The sequence below is a fragment of the Arachis duranensis genome, unplaced genomic scaffold (assembly GCF_000817695.3).
Source record: "Arachis duranensis cultivar V14167 unplaced genomic scaffold, aradu.V14167.gnm2.J7QH unplaced_Scaffold_165934, whole genome shotgun sequence".
Lineage (NCBI taxonomy): Eukaryota > Viridiplantae > Streptophyta > Magnoliopsida > Fabales > Fabaceae > Arachis > Arachis duranensis.
This window is the reverse complement of record NW_026264258.1, coordinates 300196-321318: the sequence shown is the minus strand read 5'-3', so window position 1 is coordinate 321318 and position 21123 is coordinate 300196. Positions and strand designations below refer to the sequence as shown.

The window sequence follows — 21123 nt, the reverse complement described above, 5'->3', positions numbered from 1 at the left end:
AGAGATTTTACTTATATTGTTTTTTTTTTTTTTTTTTTTTAAGTGTTTGGAGGAAAATACTGAATTGATGTATTGAAGTTGTTAGTTTTGTATGAAGCATGAGATGCCGCAAGGCAGGGAAATGAAAATTTGATGAAGTATTTTTTTTTATCTCCATATATTTAATTTTACATTTCTATCTCTTCAATAAATGTTAATTATACAGGCTAGCATTAGCAATGATGTATTAACAAAACACATTGCAAACTCAGAAGATTAAGAAAAAATGACTTTGATAATAACAAGCAATTCCAAGGATAGCAATCTTCATTCTTTAGATAATAATTGCATAATCTTATTAATTAATAACCTACTTCTATAATATGAGAATGTAATTGCTATATTAAACAATCAACTTCGGAGAAAGTAATTAGTATAAATTTAGTAGTAAAGAATTTGGTGATAGTATGTATAAAGTTATACCAAGTCTTTTGGGACTACTCTTGAATATCCTTTAATTTTAAATAATAATAAAGCAAATGTCAATATCTTTATATGTTCATAAATCATAAATGGTTAAAGATTATTGATTAATGGAAAGGAATATAGAGGAAAAGGAATTTGAAAGAAAAACATTTTGGAAGGGAATAAAATAAAATAAAATTGAAGATCTGCCCAGCTGTTTACTTCAAGGCTCTTAAATATAATTAACTATTAGAAATGCCTTTCTTATATTTAGTTTAACTTATTAATAATATAGAAAATTTAAACTGATTTCAAAAAAATAAGTATGTATTCATCAATTTCTTGTATATAATACATAATTTGAAAATCAAGTAGAAGAAAGGATTTAATGATCTTTTCAAATGAGAAATTAGAAATAATTTTGATTATTATATATTAAACAAGTTAATTTTTGTTCTAATTTGGGGGCTGAAGGAACTGCTGAAATTAATAGATAGTAGTATTGGTGATCATGTATGTATACGTGTTTCCCATCTTCGAAACATGCATTCAACGATTCAAAAAAGTGACTATTGCATTTGGTCATGTTATTGCAAATCAATCAACTTTATGATTTTCATAAGATTTTAACACATGTCGTTTAATACAGGCCTACACATCATTCCTATATATATTGTATCAGTTTTCAAATAAGTATTCACTTTTGATTTTTTATATGGACTAAGAACATTAATTATTAGAATTTATTAATGTTATAAAAGTTAAAAAATAATTTTCATAACAATAATTACTCATTTTAATCACTTTACTAATTTCATTAATATATTAGTAACTTTTATATCTAAAAAAAAATAAATTACATTGTTCAAAAAAAGTATTGTTTCCTATACTTTTTCTTTACAGTATCAGTTCCTAACTTGAATCTCAAAATTTTTTTTATATATTAATTCTATCGTTCACTAAACGTCTCCAAAGTCTAAAATTTTCACTCTAGCATTGCAGTTATTGAGGATGCACAACTCATCATCTATTTGAAAGTCGTGAATTTGAATCACTAATTTCTGTATAATCAAACCACGGCACCGCAAAGAAGCATGCATCAATGAAAATGATGAAAGGGCCAAAAGAAAATTATTCAATACCAATTTTGCTGCAAATTTAATGAAGAAAGCATTGCAGATATAGACATCTGGCATAAATGCTTCGTCATCAAAAGTGAATAATAATAATAATAATAATAATAATAATAATAATAATAATAATAATAATAATAATTGTTCTGTTAGGAATTACCTAGTCAAGTTCTTTATTTCGAATTAATTGGTAAAAATATCTGTTAGAGACTCTGATATTCAAATTGATATGAGTCCAAAAAATTTAAAGATTAAGATTCAAATAATCTAAGTATCTCTTTTTAAGGTCAAAGTGTTCTCAGACATTCTTGAATCAGAAATAGTATTTAGATGGAATCTTTATTTGATTGGACCGTAACAGTAACAATAAAAATATCAGATTCAACTCAATTATTTGAATTTATTAATTAAATATACAAATACCATTTGAAAAATAGGTACAATCCGAGTTTTGATGAGCTTATATATATATATATAAGGAAAAGTATGTGGAATCAACCTTAAATCAACCTTAAAAATAAATCATAAAAGTATTTTAGTTGTTTAATTTATTTACAATTTTCACTCAACGATACATATACTTAAACATTTCATGAATCAGATATCGATGAAAAGAAAATTAATAAAAAAAAGAAGTAAAGAAAACGAAATTGAAAACTAGATAATATTTCAGTTATATATAATTTTCAATCGATCAAGACAATTAACTTTCATATCAACTTTTTGGCATCTTTTCCAATACTTTCTACTATCATTAACACTCGTACAGATTGAATCTTCAATTTTGTCATTATACTCTAATGATAACTCATAAACAAACATGCTGAATTCTAAGTCACTTTCAATTTTCAAAAAGGTAACTGCTGAGATATCAATATTTAATTTGCAACAAACTTGGTATACCTAGTTTGATGAGGTTGGTTAGAAGATAAAGATAAGAAAAAGTCGAACAAGACTTAAATCAATGAATTAAATGATAAATTACGACACATATATTTTAGTTTTTAAAACATTAAAATAAAAAATTGGAAATTTTTAACGTTATATATCTTTCAATAACCTTATTCAGTTACATTGATAATTTTTACTATATATAACTATATAAGAGAAAAGAAATAGAAGAATATGTTCGGAAAAAAAAGCACATTATAACGTTGTTGAATAATTGGTTTAAAAATATTTTGACGCATAATTTTATTAATTCAGTTATACATCAAACACTTTGACACATCTATAAAAATATAGTTATTAATTAATTAATTATATATTTAAATTATATTTTAATTAAGAAAACAAAGAAGAAGTTAAGAAAATACTAATATAAAAATAATATTTATAAACGATGTAAATATAACAAGATTCAATATCTTTTATTAATATATTTGTATCTGACGTGAAATTTTGACGTTTATACTTGAAATGTTAAGATGGAGTAAATCATAATCTAGCAGAAGATCAAGAGAAAACGAAGTTTGTCTATTGTTATTTCCACAATGCAGTTACACATGGCCACATTTTGCAGCTTCATGAAGTGGTTGGATTTCAATCACACGTCACTTTCCTAAGAATTCAACACCTTTTTACAAGAGCTGAAAAAAACAGGTTCATAGTTTAGACTTGTTCATAAATTTTAAGTGTTAGCTTTGCCAAAATTGCTGACTCAGTTATTCATCTCTCATAACAAGAGCACAAGTGTCTCACCTATGTTTATTTGTGCTGTTGTGTATTAATTTTAAGATGTTGAAAGATATATATGGTTTGGAGGTACATAAATTTCAAATCCGTGACAGCTATATACATACAATGATTCTATTCTTAGCTTAGCTTATCCACAATATTTTGTTCGGTAAATATATTTGTCAAAAATATTGATAAAGAGTGACTTTTGTTTCATCATTTTTATCCTAATAAAATTGCATTAGGTCAAGGTTCTAGATTTTAAATCATGGAATGAACTCTATTAAGAAGTCAATTATATATCATAGTGTTTCTTGTTAAAAATAAAATGGTTTAAGATGGATATATGGAGTTGAATAATATTCAATTATTTGAATGTCAAAGATCTAGGCAGATGATGAAACGAGAAAAAAGAAATATCTATATCTCTATATTATTAAATATATTAATTAGGTTGAAAAACTTCTCTTTATAAATATATGAGTGTTGTTCAGAATTAGGCATGTGGCAGCTGGAGAGTTTAGACATTGAATAACTATTTTTGACCATTATCCACTTAACTTATTAGGTCCTATGTATGTGGGGTTTGAAGCTTGGACAAATGTTAAACTTAGAGCTGTGGTACGATAAATTTTTTATCAATGTTTAAATTTATCAACTTCTATACTTTTATATAATATTATTAAATACAAATCAAAACATATTTGTCGATTGAAATGATACATATTCTTTTCTTTTTCTCTCTCTTAACAAGCTAGTAGTAATCAGAGCTAAAAACGTTAAATTTTTATGAAATCTCAATTATTCAAATAACATTACTTCTAATAACGTCAAATATATACCTGGTCTGCTTTTAATTTTTAAGAAAAAATGGCATAAATTGTAAATAACAGGATATATAATTAATAACACTTCCTTTCTTTTTAGGAAAAGCTTTTATTTAATTTATTATTCATAAGGTTGACATGGATTATCCATATTATAAATTCTGAGTAATGCTAGGGCCAGTAACATTTGTGATTGGTAGCCATCAATTAGCTATCAATGATAATTTGATAGTGTGAGATTTCATCCAATAACTTACTTTTCTCTGCTGGTTACATGCTAGCCAAAATGTAATAAAATTGCTGCCCCTACACTTTTCCATAAATTAATATATACCTTCCAGAGTTTGTATCTTGTCCATCAATTTATCTGAGTCTAAATGTGTGTATGTATGGTATATAACTATACTTGTGGTTTAAAACCATGTACATGATGATGATGTGATGACTGATTGGTTTATCATGATGCATGCAATGTATCATGCATGCATGCATGCATGCATATGTAATGCATAAGATCCATGCATGAGAGGTTGGAAGAATTAGTTGGGAATTGGTTGTTGTTCAAATTAAAGGGTAATTGTCTTTATTTGAAATTAAGGAAGAAAAGGTGCAGCGTCTGAAAAACGTTGCAACAATAGTATATGGTCCTAAGTTTTCATGTTTAATTTGTTGGATACTGAAATAAAAATGAGTCATGGATGACCAAGCTTTTTAATTAGTTTATCTTTCACTTCACGCAGATGCATGCAATGATGCAATAATCCTAGTGCAGCCGTAACAGTGATTTGTGTTATATATATTTCCTCTAGGATACACTCAAATTAGTTCCAATAAATTTCAGATAAAATATTTTAATTCTTAATAATTTTTTATCATTTTAATTTTTTTTAGAATTATTCTTCTGTCACGTTTAATGCTAAATTTCACTTCCTAGAAAAAAAAATGATAAAGAATGAAAAATGGTAATTTTAAAATTTTTTATTTTTGTCAAGAAATTAAAATAGGATAAAATAATATATTTGTAACAATAAGACATTTCAAGCTCAAGGACAAAATTGCCAATGAAGTTATAACTCCAATGACTTAGTCTTTCCATACTCAACTAAAAAGTTGTTGGATTCGAGTCTTCCTATCTTTAATAAAAAAAAAAAAACTCAAGGACAAAACTAAAACTTAGTTTAAATATTAGGTAACAAAAGAATACTTGACTCTAAGATTAATAATTTTAGTAAGAATTCATCGTGTGTCAATAACCATAAATTTGACTAACTGCGGACAAATTAATTGATTATTTAACTAATAAATTTAGTTAAAAACTAATTAGTTTGTTAATCTAAAATTTTCAAATATTTATGAAAATAGTTTTATTAAAATCATATGTTTAAGTGTCTTTAATATTGCTCACATCATTATACATCTTCATGTATCTTTGAAAGAAAAAAATATTTCCAAACTCGTATTGTGTATTGATAGTATATTGAAAACATTGCAAATGTTTCAAAAAGATTAGTGTTATAGTGATTTTAACCATTGAAAATTTTACTAATATATTAATGTGAATACAGATAAGTATCAAAGCATTCATGTACCAACACAATTTAAAGATGTTAACGCATACTCATCCATAAATATGCAAAGCAATGACGTTCATCATGTCCATTCATTTTTTGTTTCACTTTTTTGGGTCAGAATCATGTCCTTGCATTTCAAAGTACAAAGTACAAATTAGGAATCCATCATCGTCATCATCATACACCCTGCCACTTAATGCATAAGGTCCATTTAAAGAAGACCAATTGAGTATGCCACGTGAGTGCAAGATTGCAGGGAAGCAAATCCTACATTTCATAAACAAAGATCGCACCATACACGCAGAGAATAACGTCACAGCAGAATATAAAAAAGATAAGAAAAACTGGTTGATTGTTTACTAAACTTCCAAGCACTGTGAAGTGACTAAGTACTTGTAATGATTCTATAGAAAGGTACTCTGCTAACATTGAATATTTGAATCTTCAAAAAAACTACACAACCTTGTAGGAATGATCTAAAAGAGGATGAAACATAGTTTATACATCATGTCATGGATCCCATCACTTGTCACTGATGTTAGCACCATAGCTCAAATTCATGCTTCTGAACAAAAAAAAAAAAAAAAAAAATAAGAAGGCAACATGTCAACCACAAAATCTCCCCCATAAAATCAAAATAGTAAGATCTAAAACAGTAAGAAAATTTCAACCTTCTCAACAGCTTGGAAAGCACCAGACGAGACTTGTCTGCCTTCCCTAAGGAGTTGTAATCGTGATCGAAGCATTTGATTCTTTTCCTCTCCCTAATAAAATAGCAAATGGTGATTAGAGAAAGTGGATACAAGGCCAAAGGGAGAAAAAGGTGTAAACCTCCAACCTTATTCCTGACCAAAAACAAAACACAGAATCATGTTTTAGAATTTGAAAATGATAATTTGTCCCTCGTCAATTCACCATTCCACATAAAGTGACACTGACAGTACACTTACCAACTGCACCATCTCCTTTAGATGTTGAATTTCATTCTTCTTTGCTGCAGACAGATCCTCAGCAACATCCATTATGTTACTCCTGCATTTGTATCAATGCTTCTATTGAGTTTAAGTGAAAAATAATAATAGAAAAATTGTAATTGCAATGGCGAACGAATGATAAGATATGAATGCAAATTGACTAAATATCTTATGGGGAAAAAAACATCATAATCCCCAAATTTTAAGGCAAACCCTCTACTAGAATAAGCAAAAATGTCGATAAGACTAGCACGTAGAGAACTTAATGACATTGAAGACTTCTTAATTCAACTTAAGCTTCACTAATTGTTAAATTGAAGCATAACATGATTTTAACTTTTAAATATATATCAAAAATATATGCATCCTATATAAGCTACTTCAGTTATAGGCAAAAACAGACAATACCTCTCTGAAAATAAGGGATCGAGATCTCTTTCTTCTATGACTTCCTCAACTGCATCGAGGGTGGCTCCTACCTACATGAAAGATGAAATTGAATGACAGAATAACTAGCAAATGAAAGAATTGCATGTGCGGCTGCGTGCACATTTAAGCCTTATACAATGAGCCAGATTGTAAGGGTAGCAATAGCCCAATGTATTTCACGTCCAAAGTAGGCCATGCCATAATGAAGTTTAAAAAAATACAGAAACTACAATACTATTTCAAGTCAAAACAAACTAAGAACCTTTCTGCAACAATTAAACCATGTCTGGTTATCCCTCTTGGTGGAGTGAATTACATGGATCAGATAATGGCATATTGCTCTGTCCTAAACTATTAAAATAGTTCTTTATTTTAATCTAAAATTCCAAATTGGCATGCTAACAACTTTTTCCAGCTGACTCCCGCCTAGGCTCTCGATTAGGTTACATAAGAGAGTTTAAAACTTTCACTTGACATAAGGAACTGAGTGAAACAATGACCATGTATGTGTTGCAAATGTTTATCAAGAGAACATCTTCAAAGCAAAAGCTCATACATTTATAAGACAATTTAGATAGTCTTATAAATGTAAATTGTTGGAGGCAACCGTTATGGCTAGTTGGAACTTTGGTACTTTAATATAGGTTGCTAACACACATTGTCTCTGTTGGGATCCTTGGCATTAGGTAAAGCCATAAACAACAACCCTATTTATATCCAAACTCTATGACACTAAACAAATATTAAAAAACCGAAATAGTTGTTATAATTTTTTTTTCCTGAAATCATAAAATAAAACAAAAGGAAAAATAGTCAGCTGTACCTTTGTTCGAAGGCAGATTGACTTAAACTCTTCCTGTAAAAATTGAATGACAGCATTTAGAATTGGAATTTTTATCATGATAATAGGAACTTGTTATATGCTTAAAATTCCTGCAATGTGTATAGAACTACATTTATGTGAAAGAAGCAGTTACTGCGTTCTAACCAATTAACTGTCTAGTCCATAATGGCATAGCTGGCATAATAAGTAGAGCAGGAAATTATAAGCATACCTCTATGTTTTCATGCAACGAAGTGATGAGCTGAAAGGTTCAGAATTGCGAAAGAGTGAGAGGCATAATTGTAAGTTGTAACAGCAAAGAAAGAATTAATATGAGGATGTGATACCTGAAGAAACAGACGATGAAGAAATTGTGTTTCGGTGTCAGTAAAAGTTGAGAAAGCTTCATTGAACTCCTACAGATGGAAAGAAAGAAAGAATAAGATATTGTGATTGGGGATGGAAAAGAGGAAATTAAGAGAGAGGAGAGAGAGAGAGAGAGAGAGAGAGAGAGAGAGAGAGAGAGAGAGAGAGAGTAGGGTACCTGGTTGGAGCAAGAAGTGAGGAGAGAACGAAGGGCCAAACTGAAGGACTTGGTCAAATCGGAGAAGTTGCTTCCGAATCCCGTTTCCATTGAAGAACAATCGTTGTTGTTGCCACCTGCTTCAACCATTTTCGACTTCTCCATCGCCTTCTCCTCTGCTCCCGTAAAGCTGTGAATTTTCCCCCGCTCTTTTTTGGACGACAAGCTTTTTTCAAATTTTGATGGTTTGGGCTTTTGGGCTTAATTGGGCTCCTTTGAAAAGGAACTTCAAGTCCATGCCATCCCTCAATTTAAAAAATACTGTATAACCAAAAATAACTCCTGTCCAAAAAAAAAATCGCTATTTTATTCTTTGTTTGACTGATTATGACTAATTTTGATGTATATGTAATATAATTGTAAAATCAAATACAAGAGCTTAATATAAAGGAATACAATTATTAAACAAATATGTACAAGAGTTTATTGATATCTCATAGCCTTTTTTTTTTTACAGAGATATCTCAAAGGTCAAAGCCTTGATAAACTGATCAATAAGATAAATTAATAATTAATATCATTCATCATAACTTATCTATTATTTGATGTCGACAAATATCTGCGAGTGCCCTCTGTTATGCATCAAACTAATAGATAACTTTATGCATCATTAAAAGGTTATTTCTAAATATAATCTGCATTTGCATTTGCTTGGTTTCTATTTCGCTGAAATCACATAAATTGTTGCACCTCGTAATCTTATGGGCCATATCTATCAATGTTTAGTTTCGAAGAAAGAGGGTTTTTTGTCCTCTTTGACCTTAAAATTTTGCTTTATTATAAGTTGCCAAATGCCAAGAGGGGGAGAAGGTGATTGAATGTTATTAGGGTGTTCGCAGTGCAGTTTGGTTCGGTTTTGAGAGAATCTGATCGTCTAATTAAATTACGGTTCAGTTTGGTTCGATTTTTATAGCAAAATTATTCAAACAAAACCAAATCAATTAAAATCGGTTTGGTTTGTTCGGCTTTTTCAATCAATTCAAAAAAATACTACCATATTTGTCTGGTCTGACACAGCTAACACTGAATGTTTGTTTAGATTGAAGTAATCCCAAATACAAGCCTGATATAATTTTTAACCAGGAAAGCATTATTGATTACAGATGAGGGAAAAAGAAAGCAAAACATAACTACATAAGAAAAAATATAAAAATAAATAAATAAGCACCTTTTTTTGTTCTACTCCTTTGATTTTGCACACCAATTCATATAGTTCCCTTATGTTCGCCTAAAATATATTAGAGAAACAGAAAAGCAATAATCAGAACTACGTTGGTCTAACATTTCAATTATCACATTATACCAAGTTAGAACCAAAGTAGATTGGCCTTGGAAAATATGCTAATAAGAAAGAATAGAAGAACTTTACATATAATAGCAAATCATGTTCTTTACTTGCAATAGGCTATCAAGTAATGTCAGTGTTCCAATGTCTTCCTCACATAAAAATACTCAACAGTATTTTTTCTTTTTGGATAAAAGATGAATATCATTGACATAGTAATGCCAATGTGTATTACATATGCAACATAACCGCAAAACCAACAAGACAACCCCATATGAAATGTATTGGTACCTTTTTGCTTAATTTTACAGTTGACACACTGTTATCTCTGGCATCAGTCAACTTCAAAATGAGTGGGTGAACCTCAACACTATATTGCTTCTGTGCAGCACCCTGCGAGATCAACTTCCTCGGTAATGCTGGTCCACCTTTATACCTAGACCATGGTAAATCAAAATCTGTTACATATTCTACAAATCATGAAATCAAACGTTAGTGATCATCAGATGACACAATTGAAATATAACCTTAACCACCCAAGTTCCAAGACTTCTCCATTTATATGTTACCATCATTATGTCAATACTAAACCTATTAAAAGATAGCAGATACAATGACGGAGGTAATCTAATACTTCAAATCTGCTTCCATTTTCTCATTATTCAAATTTATCTTACCATACTGATTTCAATCTCTTCCTATCAGGATCCAGAACCTTCAAGACTTGATAAATCATAAATCACTTCAAAAGTAATTTTTTATTTTATATTATTTTTCCAGAAAAACTAATAATAATAATAATAATAATAAGCCAGAAGCAGTTTCATATAAAGTTTTCAGATATTATCACTTTATTAGATAACAGATATTCAACAATACTAACAATACAAAGTACAAACCAAAGCATTTTCAGTAATTCAACAGAACAGCAATTGAAAATGAACAACAAACAGAACAGAACAGCAATTTCAGTCAAATTACATACCTGACTCAGCGGCTCGGGCTCCATCTCTGACTTGAATCGGTGACTGGGTGGGAGGTGTTGTGTTGTGGGTGGCCAGAAACGCTGCTGGGTGGTGGCGTGGTGCTCTGTCCGCTGGGTGGTCCTGGGTGAGTGGGTGGTGCTGTGCTACTGGGCGCTGGCTGTGGCTGGGGTTTCGTGGTGCTCTCTGTCCGCGAGGAGGTCCTGGGAGCAGTGGGAGGAAAGATTCGGCGGCGCTGCGAGGTGGTGGGAGGAACGGTATCGCCGGCGCTGAGGGTGTAGAGAGCGAGACTGTGAGAACTGAGAAGAGAGGGGCTAGGTTCCGTTTGGGGGTGGAGCATGGGGGTTACTGGGTTAGAAGAAGTTAGGTCACGCTCATTTGGGGGTGCGGTCTGCGGTATGAGGCTTGGTTTTTTTAGGATTTTTTACCTTATCAATTCGGTTCGGTTCAATTAGAATTCTCGTTATTAAAATCGAAAATCGAATCGAGTCGTAATAAAAACAATAAAATATCTTTTTTTGGGTTTTTAATTTTTGATTAATTTAATCTTCGATTTTTTCGATTTAATTGATCGATTTAGTTCGGTCCAAATCGGGCTTAAACACCCTTAAAAGTTACGGTGACAATTAAATTAAGCACTCAATTGTCACGGCACCTTATGGTTGTATTAGCTAGAATTTCTATCTTTCTTTTTCTTTTTCGATTGGATATTATATCTATTATCTATATATCTATCTATTTTTGTTTTTTTTTTCCTTTCTAAAATATTATTTAAAAAGAAATCACTAACTTCTTTTTAATAAAGAAGCTTAATTTTTTTAAACTGTTCCATAATCGAGTAACCACTGACACTGAGCAGCTTATATTCGGTTCAAAGTTCAGAACTTCAAAATTATGGATTCAGACAAAACTTATATGACACATATAGTTTTTACTCAAACCATGATGATTTGTAAGTAATTTTTCAAAATATTACCAACATCTTGTCCATTTTGCAAAAGAAAATTTACAAAAGAGGTGATCAAATGAAATGTAACATGTTAGCATTATTGTGAATTGAATCTTGTGCTCGGAATGTTGACCACGGTCCATTAGTTAAGCTTTTCGTAAAAGAGAGTTTTCAAATTATTATTTTTATGATTGTGAGCTAGTCTTTTGAGTTTTGAATGATGCCTATTCTTCGTGGGTGAAATTATGATTCCTTGCCTTGCTTGACAAATCTTGGAACTGTTACTTTTTTCTGATAATAACCCGTGCAATTGCATAAAGTGATGGGTGCAACTAGGAAATGAAAAAGTTTGGGAAGAATAATGTCATTTAGATACTTGGAATAAAGTCTAATTAAACACGATAGAAAGATGTACAAACTTTAATTTTGGCCCCGCCAATAAACTATTGGGTGTTTGTAAAAATAAAATGAAATGAATTACACAGAAAAACAAAAACAATTAATCTATAGATAGTTGGTGGTATCCAATAAGAAGAGGAGTTCTTATGTGAGGTAGGCGCCATGTTTGAATGATAGAATAGAATGTGTACAAATGAAATGTCTCTTTCTTGTGTAAGTTGACAAAACAAAACAAAATATTATTCCTCTGGAGACATTGCATTTTGGATAAGCTAGTTCTAGTGGGGCTATGTCACCTGTTTCCTTCATTCAAAATAAGAAAAAAAAATTGTGTATATTTACTCTGTTCTGTATAAATATACATTTCTCAATCTTTAGATGAAGTGTAAATCCATCTCATCTAAATTGCTATACAAGACAGAGTAAATATTTTATAATAAAAGAATTGTAATCATTGAAAAAGAAAAGAAGCCTCTTCCTTGGGATGACAATGTTGACCTTGGAATTTTGCCTCTTGTTTGATTTAAACCAAGAAAAATATGGTGTATGGTTTTGTGCTTCTTTAATTTGTGTTTGAGTATTCCACATCAGTATATATAACATATGTTACCCCATTTGTTTGTGTATTTTGTTTGTAAGATGAAATTGACTTGTTGAGAATGCTGAAGCATTTATAGAACCAATTGTGAGTAGGACCAATATGGCTGAGCCAGCATATGTTCCTCCTTTGACTAAGTAGCATTCACCATTCAACCATCCCATTCCATAGACCTGCCTTCTACTCATGCTTGTAGCTGCTATCAACAAAATTACTGCAATCCCAAAGCTGAGCCTGCCAAACATCACTTTTGATTTTGTAATTTCTGCACTTTAGATTGGAAAAGTGTTTACTTATGTATGAAGCATAATAAAAAATACATAAACTATACTTTTATTATTATGATCTTCATGATATTTAACATGCCAAATAATAGCTTGCATATTTATAATAATTGTTTTTGCCTAGGTGTGGGCAATAATAGTGGCGGGCACCGAGGGACACAGTTTCCTAAAATGATTTGGCCTTTCACAACAAAAAAAAAAAACTAAAGCCAATACCAGACAAAAGAAAATGCTATTTGACAACTGGATTTGAGTTAATTGGTTTGGTGCTGTGTCCACTTTCCACATCTTTTTGAGTCTAGAAATCAACTTTAATTAGTTCAATTTTAACATGAAAATGATATGATCAAGTACAAGGTAGCCAATAGTAAATAAAGTTTGTGATTGTGAAGTAACAACAACTAGTGCAAAAATGAAGTTACCATGATATGAACCAAAGAATCTTTGCAAGAGCAGGTATCTTAGAAGAACATGAGCTCTTGAACATCATAGTATTCCCAATTATGTGAGCAATGAAGAGAGTAACCAAAGCTGCAATTCCCAATCCAAATGATGGACTTGTTGGTAGATAACACAGCTTTCCATTCCACCTGAGATCATCCTCCTACGTTGAGTTATGATCAATGTATCAAACAAATGAACAGAGCAAGCCAAGTATTATTAATTATTATCAAGCACTATATGCAATACCTTATTCCTTACTAACTCAGCAGCTATGCAAAAGATGAAGGAAACGAAGCCAAGGGAGAGGGAAATGATGAAGAAGATGATTATCAATGAGAATTTGCACCTTGGAGAAGGAATTTCCATGGTTGAACAAGTTGTTGATTGCAAGAACGAAGTTGTTTGTATGAAGAGACTTGAGAAAAGGGAATAAGGAAGGAACAAAAGGTAAGATAAGGTACTCAAGGAACAGAAACATAACTTGGTACTGCCATGAAGTTGTTGTTGTTCAAATCCTTTGTGGTGGTTGACACTTTTTCCTTCCAAATAAGACTTGTGCTACCATTGGCCTTCTTTCAAGAAATTGTAACTTGTTGAGTGGAATCATATGAATAAATTAAAATAGAAAAAAGAATATGGAGCCTTTCATATACCAATTTGTAGATGGTCAACTTCAGCAATGCTTTGAGATGTCCCTCCTTCAAAGGAATCTTCCATCCCCAAAACTGGTGGTAATAAAATACCATTTATTTATTTATGGAAAAGTATAGGGTACCAACATATTATCTGCCAACTTCTGCCAACTCTTATTTATATTTGTGTTTTATGGAAGTGTGTTCGTAGATGTGTCTAATAATTAATATATTTTAAATACATATATAAAGAGACACATCCAGAAAATATATCTATAAAGACACTTTTATTAAATACAGTTATAAAAAAGACATTTTTATTAGACACATCCATGAACACACTTCCATAAAACACAATTATAAATAAGAGTTGGCAGAAGTTGGCAGATATGCTGTTGGTAACGTAGCGGAACCGTTTATTTATATATATACAAGATAATCTTTATCATTAAATACTTTTATAATATGTTTATGTATAATTAAATTATGAGGTTCTTTCCTCGCATGTTGCCTCCAGATTTACGCTACGTTCAAGTACGGTGAAAATTGGAAAATTAGAGAATGGAAATTCGAGGAATATGATTAGGATATGCTTTTTAGTTTATTTATTTTTCTATCTACACCAGTAAGCACTTCACCAAATAAATCTACACGAGTAATTCAACACTCAACAGTCACTCGTATTGACTTTATCTATCTATTATATTGCAGAAAAGTCACATGAATTATTAAATAATTAACTCTTAGATTAGATGTAATTAATTATTATAAAGATAATTTATGGGTACATGAATTGGTCAATCAAGCAACGTTTCTTTCTTTTCTGATGTAATAGTTTTGACAAGCTTGTGAAATTCAAACATTAGACTAATCTGTGACTCTGATACGACGGATTCAGTTGTTATTAGCTGCATGGAATGGAATTTTCCCCAAAACTGGTTCTGATTCAGTTGTTTCTACACATCATTGTTGACGTGTAAGAAACTTTTGTCACATCTCAGAGCGTTTCATTTCTCTTTTCAATTAAATAAGAACAAGTTTTAAACTAACAGAAATTATTTTTAACACGGAGTGGAATTCGTGTTTTATTTGAATATTGATATTTGAAATGTATTAAAGTATTGTAAAAATATTCAACACGCTTTCTTATGTGTTGATTGGGATGTTGCCATGTGCTCAACACATTTTTCTATGTATTACAACACGTCTCTATGTGTTAATTTCTCACCTATAAAATCCACTCATCTGTAGTTACATCAAATAATTCCATTTCTAACAAAAATATCAATATTTTTTTCATATAAAAAAAATTAACCTTAAACTGAATTTATTTTTGAATGAAAATAGTTATTTATACCCGAGCTATACAGCACTAACCACAGAATTCATAACAGAAAAGTGCCAGCTCAGCATAGCTTCATAACAGATTGTAACTAATATTACTCTCAAGAATAAACATTACATTTTTCTTTTAAGGAGTTGAAGAAGAGATTGAGCAGTGCAATAAGCAATGGCTTGAACAGTGACCATTGGATTGACACCCAAAGCAGTAGGGAACACACTTGTGTCAGCCACATAAAGACCTTCAACTTCCCATGTCTCACCCATTTGATTCACAACTGAACCCTTTGGATCATTCCCCATTCTACAACTCCCCATCTGATGTGCCGAACAATACGGCGTTGATATTTCATCATCAACCACTATTCTTGAACTCTCTTCCCTCACAAACTTCTCCAACTCCTTGTAACTAACTTTCTTCACATTCAACACCCTTCCCTTGTTGTGATGTGTGCCTATTTCTTCAGCTCCAGCACCCGCCAATATTCTCAGCACTTTCTCCATTCCTCTCCTTAGATTCTCTTTGTCCACGTCTTTCATTTGATATCTTATGTTGCTTGCTGACTTCACCGTTCCTGATCCTTGATCCCTGGCGAGAGCGAAAACGTGAGCAGTTCTTGAAAACTTGCGCATCCTTTCTTTCACGTCTGCTCCTGAAGTCCATGGCATTAGGATTGAGAACATGCCAGGATGCAGGGCAGGTGTTTGTATCAATGCGCCGTATCCGGATTTGTCGATATCAGCCACCACGGTTGACATGGCTGTCATAATCCCTCCTTCGTAGCTCTTCTTAGAGGAGAAGCAGGTTTCTGTGTCCGTGTCAGTGTCCGTATTTGGGAAAGAGCCCCATGCCATGGCGACGGGATGAAGGTGGAGGTGTCTGCCTATGTTGGGGTTCTTGAGGCCACTTCTCTTGAGCAATGGAGGAGTGCAGAGTGCTCCACATGCAACTATTGTGACCTTAGACTCCACAACACAAATCTCTTTGCTTCCTTTGTGATCAACAAATTGAAAGGCTACCCCTTTTGCTATTCTTCTTGCGCCTCCTCTCTTCTTCTTATGGAGCACTTGGATGGCCTCACAGCTTGGTAGAATTGCTCCGTTACCTGATTTCACTAAGTCAACAAGCCATGTTTCTGATGTGCCTTTCTTCCTTCCATCCTTGCATCCAAAGCAACACCAACCGCAATAGTGATCTTTTTTCGCATTCCTTGGAATGTTACTCACCGGATATCCCATTTCTTCACACCCTTTTCTTAACACTGCATTGTTCAGACCTTCCTCCTCTACCTCGCATTGCACCCCCATTTTCTCACACACAACTTCCATGGCTTCTTTGTATAGTTCACTCTCAAATAGCTCTAGCTCGTGCTTTTCACACCATTCCTTGCACACATGTTTTGGGGTCTTGATGCTTGCTGACCAGTTTATTGCAGAGCCTCCACCAACTGTGGAACCTGCATGTTGAGAATCAAGTGACTAGATAGTATTGTAACTTGACATGCAAGTTAGTTACTTGATTAGTACGTATTTACCTGCTAGAATTAGCACGGACATGTCATCAGTTGCAACCAGACCATTAGAAAGGTACATTTCATCCATGGATGGGCCTTCAAGAAGGGAAAGATTGTTCCTAGCAGAATAGCCTCCTTTCTCCAAAACAAGAACTTTGTAACCGGCTTTTGCTAACACTCCGGCTACTACGCCACCTCCTGAACCGGAACCTATAACAACTGCATCACATTCAATAGATAGAGATGGAGATGATATGCTACTTTCCTTCCTAGGACTCAATAACGAGACACAGAACCCAAATGTTCTTAGAGACTCTGCAATGCTTTCTCTTCTTTGGGAGTTCAAATGGACAACGCCTTTGTAAAGGGGTCCCATAGCTTCTTCACCATCCACATTAGTATCATTCTCTTTTGATGATTTGAAGTCAGGATCAGGTCCACTATATCCAATTGCATTCCATGATTGATTTTCTCCTGATTCATCTACCTGCACAAATAAAAGAGGTGGCAGTAGTCATAGTCATGGACCTTTCTTTTTCATTTTTTGGACATGATCATGGACCTTTCATAATATACTAATATATTAATATGTCATCTCTTTAATGGGCTTCTACCTTAGGAAAATATGTATACGGCTTTTGGACTTTAATTTGGACCTTGGACATTCATTAACCCACTGTGCTTTTAGAAATTCTATTTGGTGTCTACTATTTACCCCTTTATTTTAAATAAAAAATAGAAAGAAAGAAACCATGGAAAAAAAATCCATAAATAATAAAAAAAGTTATTCACACATTAAAATTAGCCACTAAAATTAACCATCAATATATTTATGTATAAAAACATATGTAATTTAATTTACTTTTAATATATATTTAAATTTTAACATATATTTTATACTAGTGACTGATTTTAATAACTCTAATTTTAGTGTACAGGTAGTATATATATTACATAAATAATATATGGAGAATGGGGGAATATTGCTTTCACCAGTCACTAGTGAGTTATTGCATATCATCTTAGCTAATAAAAAGTATATACTTTCAATGTTTTGAACTTTTATAAAGTAATTTAATATTTTATTATTTAGTAGTTAGGAAGATATTTTAAAGTGTGTAAGAATGGTCTACATATTTGTAAGTACTATAACTATATGTATATATGATCAAGCCATAACATATTCTTGGTCACTTGCATCATTTCTTGCACAGGGCATTATAGAAGGAACGATGCTACTTAATTAATAAAATTTATTATTTTTGATAAATACTTAGTTAATAAATATATTTTTATATTAAATTTTAAATTGTAATAGTATAAAATAAAATATTAGTTAACATTAATAAAAAATATTTATCCTCTAATATAATATTTTTATTATAGAAGATAAAAAAAAATGTAATGATGCTCTTTCAAACTTACGTACTCTTAACTCTTAAGCCTCCACTCCATGTAAACTTTTTCTTTGATAGATTAAGATTATTGTGTAAGTATATCTTATCTTCTTGTAAACAGTTTAGGTTTAATTAAAAGCTGTCTGCAAAGTAGAAAGTAGAAACTATTAATAGAAAACTATACTCAAAGTGATATGATTTTGTGCATAATGCATCAAAATGATCTTAATGTAGCTAGCATTCATACGTTATTGTCATGTTAAGCGTTTTATCACATTTTCTTTTGGCACTGATGGAAGATGTATATAACTTTCATGAAAATTAAATGGAAGCTTAGGGATGGAAGGAAGAGGTTTCCAATATTGGTTTGATACTTTGATAGTTTCATGCCCTATAGTATTTCATGTACTGACACAACATTTATTATTTGGAAGCAATGTACTATACAATTAAGAAGAGGCAGAGAAACTTAAGATGCATGGTTCCAGAAATTCAGTTTTGCCAAAACCAGCTTATGAAAAGGAGAGTCTACTTGAAAAATTTATATGAAAGGGACGTGCGATGCCCATAGAATAGAAAATCAATGTGTGGGTGGTTGCCTTGGGTGAATTAACCTAGCTACTACTGCACTCAATATTAATATCTTATGTTATGTGTGTTTCATGGTGGGACCATGTACACTTCAATTGAATTACTGTCTTATAGAAATAAAAAAAAAATTAAAATTAATTTAAATGAAATTCCAGAGGCTGTCCAGCCAAGAATGCTACATCATACTTTCTAGTACATAGTGTACGAATGATTAGAATCGTATTTTATGGTTACGATTATATTATATATTTCTTTTTTATTTTGACTAAAATCGATTTTATGGTATAGACTTTTTTTTCTACCAAGAAATTGATAATGAAATATTGAATCAATTTATTAGTCTTATAATATATTTTAGTATGGAAGATAAAATTTAATTCAATTTTATTATTTTCTCTTAAAATTAGATTATACTCAAATAAATCTAATTTAAAATTTTATTTTATTAAGATATTTTACTTAAAATATAAAATATCTAAAATATCCAATAAATCACCTAATTATTTTTATTTACTCATTCATTTTTTTTCAACACCTCTCGTTCCTCAACACACACACCATCTTCCTCAATATCTCTATCGGTGCCTGCAGCACCTTTCTTCTTATTTTTTCTTCTTAACCATCAAAAGGTATTGTTCTTGTTCTTGACTGGTTCTTATTTTTATATAATATGTGTGTGCGTTAATTTTCTGTGTTGTATCTGAGAAACGTGTTTATATATATATATTTTTATTTTGACAAATAAATATTTATGTTACATAAATTTATTTTTGTTAAATTTTGAATAAAAATATTTATGAGTTTTTAGTAGATAATTTATTTTATTTTTGTGTCAATGACTTTATTAATTGTATGTAGGCTCTAATTTCAATCTTCTACTTTATAAGGAATTAAGGATACAACATACTTTTCTTCCAAAGGAGATTTATTATTTAAAATATGATGTTATATTAATAAATAATAAAAACATTCACTATAAAAATTTAATTTATTTGATAAATATTTTAAATATTAAAATTTTATTTTATTTTATAATTTTACTAATTTATTATAAATACTGGAATTTAATTATTGTTGACAACGTTCTTTAAAATTGATCATCCGAGAAGTGAAACAGAAAAACAGAAACATTTATGCATGCTGGTAGGGATGGAGTGAGAGATACTTATAATGAGGTCTGTCTTATCTAACTATCAGACATATAATTAACAGGCTACCATTTTTGAGATAACACAATGGCACTATCATACTTAACAAGTACAGAAAATTAATTTATAATTAATTAATATTAATTAGTGTAAATAAAATTCTTAGATGGAGACAATTATTAGTCTACTTAAATTGCTTCTCTACAACTCTTCTCTTGTCTATCCCTTTTCTTTTAATGACAGTTTTATTAACACGTATCAGTAAGAATATTTGTTAAATATATTAGGAGAGATGATAATCAATGCCATTCTTTTCTTACAAAATAAATATTAAATATAATACGTAAAATCAGGTAAAGAGAGACATTATCAAAACATTTTTCTAACCTTAAAAATTTTTTTTATTGTTAAAAATATTTGATAACAAAATAATATTAGTTATATACTGTTAAATTTTATTATTTTAAATTTTATTTAATATATCTTAGAATAAATAAATTTAAATTTAAATTAATTATTTTTTGTTTTTTTAATATTACCAAATCTTTTCGTAAATTCTTGTTGGGTACGTGACCCACACCCAAACACGTTTGATTGGTTATTTCTTACAACTTGCAATTTGTGACCGAAAATACTTTATCAGGAAGCAATGAACATGTTATGGCATTTTAAAAGTTAATATTTAATTATTGAAAATATTAAATAATTATATTTAAGTTAAAAATATAAAAATGAATAAGTTTTAAATATTTTAAATTTATTATAAAAAATAAACTAAACAAAAATTAAATACTAAGTAATAAACATCATAAGATTGACCTCGTAATTAATGTTTGCAATGACAACTGAAAACATGAAATTGCCACGCCTATCATACAACAAAGTTTGCATGAACAGATGGCGTACGTACATGTATACATGACTATTTATTACTGTGTATTTATTTTCAGCTATATATTTTGCATGCCTCTCTATTTATGTATATAAAATTAATTGCACACGCCTTTAATTTATAGCATGTCCGAACGAATTGATTATCAAGATGCCAACACAAAGAGTGACCATATATAGGAGAGGAACCAAGAAAAAAAAAAAAA

General features: G+C 30.8%; 3 protein-coding genes across 6 annotated transcripts in view; all 3 read right to left on the bottom strand.

Annotated features, from left to right (window-relative positions):
* Positions 1-5820: 5820 nt before the first annotated feature.
* Positions 5821-11132, bottom strand: LOC127743838 (uncharacterized). Its single transcript, XM_052256013.1, has 11 exons — positions 10732-11132; positions 10038-10182; positions 9630-9689; positions 8423-8743; positions 8226-8294; positions 8111-8140; positions 7879-7911; positions 7035-7105; positions 6603-6684; positions 6325-6416; positions 5821-6223 (listed from the first exon to the last, which is right to left on the bottom strand). Exons 4-11 carry the CDS (start codon positions 8564-8566, stop codon positions 6175-6177), a joined length of 570 nt encoding a protein of 189 aa, XP_052111973.1. The 5' UTR covers positions 8567-8743; positions 9630-9689; positions 10038-10182; positions 10732-11132; the 3' UTR covers positions 5821-6174.
* A 908-nt stretch (positions 11133-12040) lies between these two features.
* On the bottom strand, positions 12041-14042 carry LOC127743888 (protein MODIFYING WALL LIGNIN-2-like). Of its 3 annotated transcripts, none has more exons than XM_052256075.1 (3): positions 13750-14042; positions 13382-13563; positions 12041-12909 (listed from the first exon to the last, which is right to left on the bottom strand). In XM_052256075.1, the coding sequence occupies exons 1-3, from the start codon at positions 13879-13881 to the stop codon at positions 12684-12686; spliced, it is 540 nt and encodes a 179-aa protein (XP_052112035.1). In that variant the 5' UTR covers positions 13882-14042; the 3' UTR covers positions 12041-12683. The 3 variants fall into 3 exon arrangements, with proteins under 3 accessions (XP_052112035.1, XP_052112034.1, XP_052112036.1); XM_052256074.1 differs by having other exon boundaries at positions 12041-12945; positions 13650-14041; XM_052256076.1 differs by having other exon boundaries at positions 13650-14029.
* Positions 14043-15286: 1244 nt separating this feature from the next.
* The window catches only part of LOC107475472 (long-chain-alcohol oxidase FAO4A), a 7432-nt gene continuing 1595 nt past the window's right edge, over positions 15287-21123 (bottom strand). Inside the window, exons 3-4 of one of the 2 annotated variants that reach the window (XM_052256007.1) lie at positions 16912-17377; positions 15287-16824 (exon numbers count right to left, since the gene is read on the bottom strand). In XM_052256007.1, the coding sequence (XP_052111967.1) occupies positions 15494-16824; positions 16912-17377 (1797 nt within the window). In that variant the 3' untranslated portion in view covers positions 15287-15493. Of the gene's footprint in view, positions 16834-16911; positions 17378-21123 lie in introns of both variants that reach the window. The other variant, XM_016095117.3, reaches the window with a different exon arrangement.

Excerpts from the sequence above, each read along its gene's own strand:
- LOC127743838 (XM_052256013.1), bottom strand. The coding sequence starts at position 8,566 with ATGGAGAAGTCGAAAATGGTTGAAGCAGGTGGCAACAACAACGATTGT. Across the intron at positions 7,912-8,110 it reads CGTTGCATGAAAACATAGAG|GAAGAGTTTAAGTCAATCTG; the intron begins GTATGCTTATAA and ends CAATTTTTACAG. Across the intron at positions 6,417-6,602 it reads TAAAGGAGATGGTGCAGTTG|GGAGAGGAAAAGAATCAAAT; the intron begins GTAAGTGTACTG and ends CTATTTTATTAG.
- LOC127743888 (XM_052256074.1), bottom strand. The coding sequence starts at position 13,769 with ATGGAAATTCCTTCTCCAAGGTGCAAATTCTCATTGATAATCATCTTC. Across the intron at positions 13,564-13,649 it reads CTGAGTTAGTAAGGAATAAG|GAGGATGATCTCAGGTGGAA; the intron begins GTATTGCATATA and ends AACTCAACGTAG. Across the intron at positions 12,946-13,381 it reads ATTCTTTGGTTCATATCATG|TGCAGAAATTACAAAATCAA; the intron begins GTAACTTCATTT and ends TCCAATCTAAAG.